General features: G+C 42.8%; 2 protein-coding genes across 3 annotated transcripts in view; one reads left to right on the forward strand and one right to left on the reverse strand.

Moving 5' to 3' along the window:
* The window catches only part of rasal3 (RAS protein activator like 3), an 86,836-nt gene extending 85,511 nt beyond the window's left edge, over nt 1–1,325 (reverse strand). For both annotated transcript variants that reach the window (XM_061988036.2, XM_072916433.1), the window contains exon 1: nt 694–1,325. In XM_061988036.2, the coding sequence (XP_061844020.2) occupies nt 694–1,207 (514 nt within the window). In that variant the 5' untranslated portion in view covers nt 1,208–1,325. The remainder of the gene's footprint in view (nt 1–693) is intronic.
* Nucleotides 1,326–7,312: 5,987 nt separating this feature from the next.
* Nucleotides 7,313–8,423, forward strand: nanos3 (nanos homolog 3). The gene has a single exon (XM_061987761.2). It carries the CDS (start codon nt 7,433–7,435, stop codon nt 7,979–7,981), a length of 549 nt encoding a protein of 182 aa, XP_061843745.2. The 5' UTR covers nt 7,313–7,432; the 3' UTR covers nt 7,982–8,423.
* The last annotated feature ends 4,743 nt before the right edge of the window (nt 8,424–13,166 follow it).

Below are 13,166 nucleotides of genomic sequence, written 5' to 3' on the forward strand. Positions count from 1 at the left end.
CAATTTAGACCCTCCACAATATTAACCCGACGTTAAAACAGAACTAGCTATTTATTGATTAGCAATTGCCGAATCATGTAACATTAGCTTAATGCTAAAAAGCCAGGTTACTATCACATTCTGTAACAGACAAATCATTTCATGTAGGCTAACGTTACCTACCTGCTAACTCTGTCTTTTTCTCGTTTCTCCTCCTCTTCTTTTCTCTTTTTTCTTCCCTGGGCACCTGACAGTTTTGACCGTTTTGACATCTTGTGTTGATTTTTTGATGTGGTGACGTCCAAAAAGAGTCATGATACGGGAAGGGAGGGGGCGCACCGTGCGGGGGAGAGGGGGGGCGTAATGTTGTAACAAATAATATTTCTATTAAATAGGCTTTACTTTGCATTTTAATTAACGTGGGATTATTTTTTGTATTTAGAAATAATAGTACCAACTTTTTTTTTCTCTCCAACATTTGTGGCACTGGCGTGGCGCCCCCTGATGGACGGCGCCCTTAGCATTTGCCTATACGGCCTATGCCACGGGCCGGCCCTGAAGACAGCCATGACATTATATTTTTTACAAGTGTATGTCAACTTTTGACCACGACTGTATGTACCAAACCGCGATTTTTTCCATATATCAAAGAAAACCTTTACTACAAAGCTGAGATGACGACTGTTTTTTTTCTTTAAAACTCCGACAACTCACCTGGTAACAATGCGGGTGTGCTGTTCCGGCTGTGCAGTCTGGGCCTTTTCAGCTTCTGAGACATGGACCTCCAGTACTTTTTGAAGCGGGCCCCTCCGCCTTCTTGCTGAGGGTCAGTAGATGTGTCGCAGTCTGCCTCTGATGTGCCGGACGATTGCGTCAGGGTGGCAAAAAACGAGGCGGTGGGCATTGAGAAGGCCCTTCTGAAAGGGTTCTTTCGCGTGGAGTTCATCTTGGTTTCTTTGTCTTCGGGGTCCTCACTCAAGGCCTTGCGCCATGTTTGCTTCTTGCTCCACTTGTTGCCTTTTTGAGACTTCTCAGGTGAACATGTTCCATCTTCCAACAACTCATGTAGGGACCCCTTGGAGCCAGTTTGCCATTTGTATGTGCTTAGCAGGTCCGTGGACTGGGGTGTTTCTTCCTCAAGGTGCTCGGTTCTTTCCTTCTCTGGTGGTCCTTCTTCTTTTTGAGATGGACGATCTGCAGGCTCCACTGATTTTTCCTCCGAACCCATTGTTTGATCTCGCAGAGTGTAAGAAATATTCTTCTGTCTTCGCAAAAGCGCATGAAACAAAATCAAACATCAAATCCTTGCACACCGAATACCTTCAGAGACGGTAAGTGTGTCAAGGATGAAGTCTACTCTGCTGAAGACTTTCAGCATTTCCTGTCTTGTGTAAAAACGTTTGTCGGTACAACCTGAAACCCTTTAGAGGTCTGTCTGTGGTGACATTGCAGCTGCAGCACCCACATTGTCTCAAACTAACTTCCTCAACGAGTCAAATACTTTTTTTTTGTCTGTCATCCTTTTGTTTAAACTTTAACTGGCCAATAAAACTCATTCTGAATATTCCAAAAATCAGATGATGCACACTAAAAAATGCTGGGTTATTTTGATAACCCAATTTATGAGTTGCGAGAGTTCGGTTATTTTTATGAAGAGCAATTCCATTTTTTGGGTTATAAGGGTATTATTTGAACCCAATTTCTGGGTTTTCAAAACTATGAACCATTTTTGGGTTGTTTTTCAATGAGTAACGCATTTTTGGGTAAAGGTTTTTTTTTTTATTAAAAAGGTACATTTTTCTTGTAGGGAACTTTATTAACAATCTCATTAACATTATTTACAATCACACATCTTACACTATATTGCCAAAAGTATTTGGCCACCTACCTTGACTCACATATCATACTTGCCAACCTTGAGACCTCCGATTTCGGGAGGTGGGGGGAGGGGGTGGGGGTGGGCGTGGTCGGGGTGGGGCAGGGGCGTGGTTGGGGGCGTGGCTAAAAGGGGAGGAATATATTTACAGCTAGAATTCACCAAGTCAAGTATTTCATATATATATATATATATATATATATATATATATATAAGAAATACTTGGCGTTCAGTGAATTCTAGCTATATATATATATATATACAGGTAAAAGCCAGTAAATTAGAATATTTTGAAAAACTTGATTTATTTCAGTAATTGCATTCAAAAGGTGTAACTTGTACATTATATTTATTCATTGCACACAGACTGATGCATTCAAATGTTTATTTCATTTAATTTTGATGATTTGAAGTGGCAACAAATGAAAATCCAAAATTCCGTGTGTCACAAAATTTGAATATTACTTAAGGCTAATACAAAAAAGGGATTTTTAGAAATGTTGGCCAACTGAAAAGTATGAAAATGAAAAATATGAGCATGTACAATACTCAATACTTGGTTGGAGCTCCTTTTGCCTCAATTACTGCGTTAATGCGGCGTGGCATGGAGTCGATGAGTTTCTGGCACTGCTCAGGTGTTATGAGAGCCCAGGTTGCTCTGATAGTGGCCTTCAACTCTTCTGCGTTTTTGGGTCTGGCATTCTGCATCTTCCTTTTCACAATACCCCACAGATTTTCTATGGGGCTAAGGTCAGGGGAGTTGGCGGGCCAATTTAGAACAGAAATACCATGGTCCGTAAACCAGGCACGGGTAGATTTTGCGCTGTGTGCAGGCGCCAAGTCCTGTTGGAACTTGAAATCTTCATCTCCATAGAGCAGGTCAGCAGCAGGAAGCATGAAGTGCTCTAAAACTTGCTGGTAGACGGCTGCGTTGACCCTGGATCTCAGGAAACAGAGTGGACCGACACCAGCAGATGACATGGCACCCCAAACCATCACTGATGGTGGAAACTTTACACTAGACTTCAGGCAACGTGGATCCTGTGCCTCTCCTGTCTTCCTCCAGACTCTGGGACCTCGATTTCCAAAGGAAATGCAAAATTTGCATGGTTGGGTGATGGTTTGGGGTGCAATAGTTTGGTTGGGAATAACCCAACATTAAGTTATCATAACTCAACTTTATGGTTAAATAATTCAACGCAAAAGTTGGGTTGGAAAAAAATGAACCCAAAATGTTGAGTTAAAATAACTCAAATAAGGGGTTCATCCTTTTCTGAACCAGCAGTTGGGTTAAAAATTGGTTATTTTTTAATGGGCTAAAATGGGTTTTTATGGGTTAAAATTGGGTTATTTTTTTTAACCTAACATTTTTTAGTTTGTGCTGCTGGCCATTTTTGAGATTTTACATTTTGTCAGCAGGCTAAAAAATGTACAACATTTTTTACAGTAAAATATTATAATCAACATTTACTGTAACATTACAACAAATTACTGTAAATATTAGGATATTCTTATATTTCACAGCAATTACCTCCATTTCACCGTAAACATAGGGCTCTGTAATATCACAACAAAGAAGAGCTTTGCCAGAGTCCGTAAGTTGTAGTCCATTGTTGTACGGTAGTCAAAAAGTTCCTTCTTTGTTGTGGGGCAGACTGGCTTGAACATGCACATGGATGTTAAAGTCCTCCTTTGTTACCGTTTATAATAAGTAGCGTAGAGTTTTAACTTATATCTTAGACTTAGACATATTTTAATGATCTACAGGGGGAATTGTCCCACACGGTAGTGCAGTTACAAAGGATGGAAAGGATCAGGGTGGAAAGGATAATGCAGGTATAAAGTAGACTAAAAATGTTCGATAGTAGCAATATAAAATGTAACATACATGTAATATTTACATATTATACAGGACTGCCTCAGAAAATTAGAATATTGTGATAAAGTTTTTTATTTTCTGTAATGCAATTAAAAAAACAAAAATGTCATACATACTGGATTCATTACACATCAACTGAAATATTGCAAGCCTTTTATTATTTTAATATTGCTGATTATGGCATACAGCTTAAGAAAACTCAAAAATCGTATCTCAAAAAATTTGAATATTTCCTCAGACCAAGTAAAAAAAAAAAAAAAATGTATAACAGCAAAATTAAATCAAACATTTGAAAATGTCAATTAATGCACTCAGTACCGGTACTTGGTTGGGAATCCTTTTGCACGGATTACTGCATCAATGCGGCGTGGCATGGAGGCAATCAGCCTGTGGCATTGCTGAGGTGTTATGAATGCCCAGGATGCTTCAATAGCGGCCTTTAGCTCATTTGCATTATTCAGTCTGGTGTCTTTCAGCTTTTTCTTCACAATACCCCACAAATTCTCTATAGGGTTCAGGTCAGGGAAAGTTGGCAAGCCAATCGAGGACAGTAATGCCATGGTCAGTACACCGGTTACTGGTGGTTTTGGCACTGTGGGCAGGTGCCAGATCGTGCTGGAAAATGAAATCATCATCTCCATAGAGCTTTTCAACAGATGGAAGCATGTAGTGCTCTAAAATCTCTAGAAGCGTCTGACTCGGGCTTTGGAAAAGAAGCACTGGACCGTTGCAGAATGGTCCAGAGTCCTGTTTTCAGACGGAAGCAAGTTTTGTATTTCAACTGGAAGTCAAGGCGCTAGAGTCTGGAGGAAGGCTGGAGAGGAGCAAAATCCAAGTTGCTTGAAATCCAGTGTGAAGTTCCCACAGTCAGCAATGGTTTGGGGAGCCATGTCAGCTGCTGGTGTTGGTCGACTGTGTTTCATCAAGTCCAGAGTCAATGCAGCTGTGTACCAAGAGATTTTAGAGGACAACATGCTTCCATCTGTTGAAAAGCTCTATGGAGATGATGATTTCCTTTTCCAGCATGATCTGGCACCTGCCCACAGTGCCAAAACCACCAGTAACTGGTGTACTGACCATGGCATTTTTTGCCACTTGTGCCAGCTTTTTTGAAACATGTTGCAGGCATCAAATTTCAAATGAGCTAATATTTGCAAAAGATAACAAAGTTTTCCAGTTCGAACGTTAAATATCTTGTCTTTGTAGTCTATTCAATTGAATATAAGTTGAAAAGGATTTGCAAATCATTGTATTCTGTTTTTATTTACCATTTACACAACGTGCCAACTTCACTGGTTTTGGGGTTTGTATTTATTTGCAAGCTTTGGAAGTCTTTTGGTGTTATAAATCATATTTATATGATAATAGTTTCAATAAAGAGGCAACTTGTTTTTCCACTCTACCGGTACTTAAACATCTTTACGACAAGCAATCAATAAAAACACTAAAGCACTAAAGTTTGACAGGACTATAGATAGGCTCTATTGGCAGGTGAGTGTAGTTTCCTGTCAAAGCGAGGCACATCCTGTGCATTCATTAGTTAGACTCTGGCAACCACTTCCTGTGTTCAAAACTATATTTCACATCTGTTGTTACGAATGACACTCAAAACCTTTCATTTTACAGGGAGTCACTAAAGCCTAGACATGTATACACCAAGATTTTAATTTAATTAATAATTGATACACATACAATGCAATAAATAATGAATTAATTATTTAAAAATATTGCGGGATGAAATTATTTTAACAAAATAAAAAACAAAAAAAACGTACAATAATATACAGGTGAAAGCCAGTAAATTAGAATATTTTGAAAAACTTGATTTATTTCAGTAATTGCATTCAAAAGGTGTAACTTGTACATTATATTTATTCATTGCACACAGACTGATGCATTCAAATGTTTATTTCATTTAATTTTGATGATTTGAAGTGGCAACAAATGAAAATCCAAAATTCCATGTGTCACAAAATTAGAATATTACTTAAGGCTAATACAAAAAAGGGATTTTTAGAAATGTTGGCCAACTGAAAAGTATGAAAATGAAAAATATGAGCATGTACAATACTCAATACTTGGTTGGAGCTCCTTTTGCCTCAATTACTGCGTTAATGCGGCGTGGCATGGAGTCGATGAGTTTCTGGCACTGCTCAGGTGTTATGAGAGCCCAGGTTGCTCTGATAGTGGCCTTCAACTCTTCTGCGTTTTTGGGTCTGGCATTCTGCATCTTCCTTTTCACAATACCCCACAGATTTTCTATGGGGCTAAGGTCAGGGGAGTTGGCGGGCCAATTTAGAACAGAAATACCATGGTCCGTAAACCAGGCACGGGTAGATTTTGCGCTGTGTGCAGGCGGCAAGTCCTGTTGGAACTTGAAATCTCCATCTCCATAGAGCAGGTCAGCAGCAGGAAGCATGAAGTGCTCTAAAACTTGCTGGTAGACGGCTGCGTTGACCCTGGATCTCAGGAAACAGAGTGGACCGACACCAGCAGATGACATGGCACCCCAAACCATCACCCAACCATGCAAATTTTGCATTTCCTTTGGAAATCGAGGTCCCAGAGTCTGGAGGAAGACAGGAGAGGCACAGGATCCACGTTGCCTGAAGTCTAGTGTAAAGTTTCCACCATCAGTGATGGTTTGGGGTGCCATGTCATCTGCTGGTGTCGGTCCACTCTGTTTCCTGAGATCCAGGGTCAACGCAGCCGTCTACCAGCAAGTTTTAGAGCACTTCATGCTTCCTGCTGCTGACCTGCTCTATGGAGATGGAGATTTCAAGTTCCAACAGGACTTGGCGCCTGCACACAGCGCAAAATCTACCCGTGCCTGGTTTACGGACCATGGTATTTCTGTTCTAAATTGGCCCGCCAACTCCCCTGACCTTAGCCCCATAGAAAATCTGTGGGGTATTGTGAAAAGGAAGATGCAGAATGCCAGACCCAAAAACGCAGAAGAGTTGAAGGCCACTATCAGAGCAACCTGGGCTCTCATAACACCTGAGCAGTGCCAGAAACTCATCGACTCCATGCCACGCCGCATTAACGCAGTAATTGAGGCAAAAGGAGCTCCAACCAAGTATTGAGTATTGTACATGCTCATATTTTTCATTTTCATACTTTTCAGTTGGCCAACATTTCTAAAAATCCCTTTTTTGTATTAGCCTTAAGTAATATTCTAATTTTGTGACACACGGAATTTTGGATTTTCATTTGTTGCCACTTCAAATCATCAAAATTAAATGAAATAAACATTTGAATGCATCAGTCTGTGTGCAATGAATAAATATAATGAACAAGTTACACCTTTTGAATGCAATTACTGAAATAAATCAAGTTTTTCAAAATATTCTAATTTACTGGCTTTTACCTGTATATATGTGTGTATCAAATACTTGACTTGGTGAATTCTAGCTGTCAATATACTCCTACCCTTTTAACCACGCCCCCAACCACAACTCGCCCCACCCCCGACCACGCCCCCCACCTCCCGAAATCGGAGGTCTGAAGGTTGGCAAGTATGATTTTTGGCACTAATGTGACGCCATACGCGTGTTCTTGTTGACGATTGGACGAGCGCTCACGTCCAATTACCATCAACATGTGTGGCAGGGCAGTCTCTACCTTCACCCTTTAAGGCTTAATTACATCGAGGGAGTAAATGGTGCGTTGGAGGCGCAGATGTCTTTGAACGCATCATGGACTCAAACAGAAGTTTCCAGCCCTGGAAAGACTACCTGGGATTATCCGATGCAGTGCGGGAGATAATGTGTCAAAACAACACTACGCTTTCACAACCGGAAGCGTCTCCTTTACAAACGGAAGCTTTGAGTGCGTCTTTTAGAAACATGCGCGTTCAAAGATGGGAACTTCATCCGAGTTGTGTTGCATCTCCTCCGACGTCGGGAGCAGAACTTCGTGCACCAGTCGCAGGTCTGCAGAATAATCTTCCAGACGCTCCTGCACGCAAGGAAGGAGGCTTAAAAGGTCGCAGGAATCACCTGAACACACCTGAGCTGCCATCACCTACACGCATGATGTGCACTTTCTGCAAACACAACGGGGAGTCCCAGGTGGTCTACTCGTCCCACTGGCTGAAGACGCGCTCCGGAGACGTTGGCTGTCCTTACCTGCGCAGGTACGTGTGTCCTCTTTGCGGGGCTTCCGGCGACAAAGCGCACACCAAACGCTTCTGTCCCAAAGTGGACGTCAACTACAAGTCTGTGTACGTCAAGAACAGACGCTGAACTTCTCATGTGCTTCCATCACGTGTTTTGTTTGTCATCATTTCTGTTATTTGTTGTTTCTAACAAGTCAGCAACTGGTGATTCTCTTTTATTGCTTTTAAACCATAAGAGAATAATTACTTGTATATTTTTAAACAAACCGTGTGAAATGTGTGTTTTACTTTCATTCTTGTGTGCAAGTAGTTGTAGTAGTTTGCAGTGTTATACATAGTATTTTATTTATTTGTACTGTTGTAGTAGTTTGCAGTGTTATACACAGTATTTTATTTATTTGTACTGTTGTAGTAGTTTGCAGTGTTATAAATAGTATTGTATTTATTTGTAGTAGTTTGCAGTGTTATACATAGTATTTTATTTGTAGTGTCGTGTGCAATGGTCTTATATGTTAAAACTGCAGATTTTCTCCCCTGTGTGTTGTAAATATTTTTTTACGAATATAATCTTTTCAATCAATCAATCAATCAATCTTTATTTATATAGCCCTAAATCACAAGTGTCTCAAAGGGCTGCACAAGCCACAACGACATCCTCGGTACAAAGCCCACATACGGGCAAGGAAAAACTCACCCCAGTGGGACGTCGATGTGAATGACTATGAGAAACCTTGGAGAGGACCGCATATGTGGGTAACCCCCCCCCCCCCTCTAGGGGAGACCGAAAGCAATGGATGTCGAGTGGGTCTGACATACCGTATTTTCCGCACTATAAGGCGCACCGGATTATTAGCCGCACCTTCAATGAATTACATATTTCATAACTTTGTCCACCAATAAGCCGCCCCGGATTATAAGCCGCGCCTACGCTGCGCTAAAGGGAATGTCAAAAAAACAGTCAGATAGTTCAGTCAAACTTTAATAATATATTGAAAACCAGCGTTCTAACAACTCTGTCCCAAAATGTACGCAAATGTGCAATCACAAACATAGTAAAATTCAAAATGGTGTAGAGCAATAGCAACATAATGTTGCTCGAACGTTAATGTCACAACACACAAAATAAACATAGCGCTCACCTTCTGAAGTTATTCTTCATTCGTAAATCCTTCGAATTCTTCGTCTTCGGTGTCCGAATTGAAAAGTTGCGCAAGCGTGGGATGCAAAATGGCCGGTTCCGTCTCGTCGAAATCATCGGAGTCAGTGTCGCTGTTGTTGTCCAGTAGTTCTGTGAATCCTGCCTTCCGGAAAGCTCGGACCACAGTTGTGACCGAAATATCTGCCCAGGCATTTACGATCCACTGGCAAATGTTGGCGTATGTCATCCGGCGCTGTCTGCCCGTCTTAGTGAAGGTGTGTTCGCCTTCGGAGCTGTGTGAAAAAAGCCACCCGGCCTCTTCGCGTAAACTTCCCTTAACCACTCGCTCATCTTTTCTTCATCCATCCATCCCTTCGAGTTAGCTTTTATGATGACGCCGGCTGGAAAGGTCTCTTTTGGCAAGGTCTTCCTTTTGAATATCACCATGGGTGGAAGTTAGCATGGCAAGCTAGAACCACAGTGAAGGATGACTTCTCATTCCCTGTGGTGCGAATATTCACCGTACGTGCTCCCGTTCCACAGTGCGGTTCACAGGAATATCAGTTGCTGTGAAATACGGTAGTAATCCGTGTGCGGATGGAGAGATTGCGTCTTTTTATGAACCGGATCCTTGTCGCTTAGTAGGAGCCATTTTGTGGTCTTTACAGATGTAAACAGGAAATGAAACGTACGGTGATATCCGCGCGTTTTTTCTTCTTCTTCCGGGGGCGGGTGGTTGCTTACAGTAGAAGAAGAAGCGCTTCCTGTTCTATGGGGGCGGGTGCTTTCCTTGGCGGTTGCTTGCGTAGAAGAAGAAGCGCTTCCTGTTCTACCGGGAAAAAAGATGGCGGCTGTTTACCGAAGTTGCGAGATCGAAACTTTATGAAAATTAATCGTAATAAAGCGCACCGGGTTATAAGGCGCACTGTCAGCTTTTGAGAAAATGTGTGGTTTTTAGGTGCGCCTTATAGTGCGGAAAATACGGTAATATTGTGAGAGTCCAGTCCATAGTGGATCCAACATAATAGTAAGAGTCCAGTCCATAGTGGGGCCAGCAGGACACCATCCCGAGCGGAGACGGGTCAGCAGCGTAGAGATGTTCCCAGCCGATGCACAGGCGAGCGGTCCACCCCGGGTCCCGACTCTGGACAGCCAGCACTTCATCCATGGCCACCGGACCTGTGCCCCCCCCCTCCCCTCAAGGAAAAGGGGAGCAGAGGAGAAAAGAAAAGAAACGGCAGATCAACTGGTCTAACAGGGGGGCTATTTAAAGGCTAGAGTATACAAATGAGTTTTTGCTGGTGTTTGTGTGTTTGGTCTTTGTAAAAACACTGCAGGTGTCACAAGTGTGGTGTGTTTAAGAACAACAATGAAATGAAAGTAGAGTGGGGGGAAAAAAGTTAAATGTTGATATTAACAACTATGAGTAACTGTTAAACAAAAGTTTATGGATATAAGTTTAAGTCTCATGTACCGTATTTTCCGGACTATAAGGTGCTCCAAAAATCCTTTCATTTTCTCAAAACTCGACGGTGCGCTTTATAACCCATCCATCCATCCATCCATCTTCTTCCGCTTATCCGAAGTCGGGTCGCGGGGGCAGCAGCTTAAGCAGGGAAGCCCAGACTTCCCTCTCCCCAGCCACTTCGTCCAGCTCCTCCCGGGGGATCCCGAGGCGTTCCCAGGCCAGCCGGGAGAGATAGTCTTCCCAGCGTGTCCTGGGTCTTCCCCGTGGCCTCCTACCAGTCGGACGTGCCCGAAACACCTTCCTAGGGAGGCGTTCGGGTGGCATCCTGACCAGATGCCCGACCCACCTCATCTGGCTCCTCTCGATGTGGAGGAGCAGCGGTTTTACTTTGAGCTCCCCCCGAATGACAGAGCTTCTCACCCTATCTCTAAGGCTGAGCCCCGCCACTCGGCGGAGGAAACTCATTTCGGCCGCTTGTACCCGTGATCTTGTCCTTTCGGTCATGACCCAAAGCTCATGACCATAGGTGAGGATGGGAACGTAGATCGACCGGTAAATCGAGAGCTTTGCCTTCCGGCTCAGCTCCTTCTTCACCACAACGGATCGATACAGCGTCCGCATTACTGAAGACGCCGCACCGATCCGCCTGTCGATCTCACGATCCACTCTTCCCCCACTCGTGAACAAGACTCCGAGGTACTTGAACTCCTCCACTTGGGGCAAGATCTCCTGCCCAACCCGGAGATGGCACTCCACCCTTTTCCGGGAGAGAACCATGGACTCGGACTTGGAGGTGCTGATTCCCATCCCAGTCGCTTCACACTCGGCTGCGAACCGATCCAGTGAGAGCTGAAGATCTTGGCCGGAGGAAGCCATCAGGACCACATCATCTGCAAATAGCAGAGACCTAATCCCAGTACAGAATCATTTTGGTTTTGCTTGCCGACCTCGAAGGTATTTTATTTCGTACATGATGTAATGATAAGTGTAACACACACACACATAAGAGATACGTGTAGACTGCAATATGACTGAAATAAACAACACCAACATTTTTAATGTTCCATTGGAAATATAGAACATTACACACAGCACTCAAAAATCTATCAAAATGTTTTAGTACGACTTTGGTAAGCTATGAAGCTGCACCGCTTGATGGATTGTACTGTGCTTCAACATACAAGTATTATTATGGTGTGTGTATAAGGTAATACATATTATCTGGCGTTTTGTTTCGCAATATTATGCAAAAGTAACTTTTATTACCTTCTGGTACCTGCTGATCTGTATTTGAGATCTGCATCAGTCCTCAAAATTTGTGCGCGTCCGCCTTTTGTAGTCCGTGCCGACGCCATAGTCGATAAGCTTCTTCTTTTTCTCTATCTTCTTGTTATGTGACATTCATCCTCCGCTGTTGCCATTTCTAATATAAAGTAGTGTAAAGTTCTTACTTATATCTGTCAGTAACTAGCTGTCAAAGCGCTAAAAACTGTAGTGGGTTTACATAATTCACTCACGGAAATTTAGTTATTGGAGAGTTCCGGTCGGACGGTTTTTCACAGGACACATTTCCGGCATTTCTGTTGCACTAGTGAGCCACGGATGAGGAGATGCTGCTCCGTTATTGATTGAAGTGAAGTTTGAATGTCATTAAAACAGTTAGGTCCATCTTTTGACACTTCTTCCACCCCCGTCCTTGCACGCCACTCCGCTACAACAAAGATGACGGGGAGAAGACGCTGTCGAAGGTGAGCCACGTAAATAAGACCGCCCACAAAACGACGCATCCTGAAAAAACGCTCAGAAAGCTATTTGAAGATGATCTGTAAAACATAATCTATGCAACATTTTGACCAAAGAACCACCACCACATGTTATGTAGACCACAAGGAACTGTTTTACATTTAGAAAAAAATCATAATATGACCCCTTTAATGCACCTATAATCCAGTGCGCCTTTTGTTTGAAAAAAGACCTGAATAGACCCATCATCGGCTGTGCGCTTTTTAATCTGGTGCGCCCTATGGTCCGAAAAATACTGTATGTATATATAATTACCCCAAATAACTATGTGAGGAGAGTATAACTACCGTATTTTCCGCACTATAAGGCGCACCTAAAAACCACAAATTTTCTCAAAAGCTGACAGTGCGCCTTATAACCCGGTGCGCTTTATATATGGATTAATATTAAGATTCATTTTCATAAAGTTTCGGTCTCGCAACTACGGTAAACAGCCGCCATCTTTTTTCCCCGTAGAAGAGGAAGTGCTTCTTCTTCTACGCAAGCAACCGCCAAGGTAAGCACCCGCCCCCATAGAACAGGAAGCGCTTCTTCTTCTACTGTAAGCAACCACCCGCCCGCGTAGAAGAAGAAGCGCGCGGATATTACGTTTCATTTCCTTTGTGTGTTTACATCTGTAAAGACCACAAAATGGCTCCTACTAAGCGACAGGGATCCGGTTCATGAAAAGACGCAATCTCTCCATCCGCACACGGACTACTATTTCACAGCAACTGCCTAAAGACTTTCAAGAAAAGCTGGCTACTTTCCGTGCATATTGTAAAAACAAGATAGCTGAAAAAAAGATCCGGCCAGAGAACATTATCAACATGGACGAAGTTCCACTGACTTTTGATATTCCTGTGAACCGCACTGTGGATACAACGGGAGCACGTACGGTGAATATTCGCACCACAGGGAATG

Source organism: Nerophis lumbriciformis, linkage group LG27 (genome assembly GCF_033978685.3).
Source record: "Nerophis lumbriciformis linkage group LG27, RoL_Nlum_v2.1, whole genome shotgun sequence".
Taxonomy (NCBI): domain Eukaryota; kingdom Metazoa; phylum Chordata; class Actinopteri; order Syngnathiformes; family Syngnathidae; genus Nerophis; species Nerophis lumbriciformis.

What these genes read in the sequence shown, in the direction of transcription:
- nanos3 (XM_061987761.2), top strand. Translation starts at nt 7,433, where the DNA reads ATGGACTCAAACAGAAGTTTCCAGCCCTGGAAAGACTACCTGGGATTA.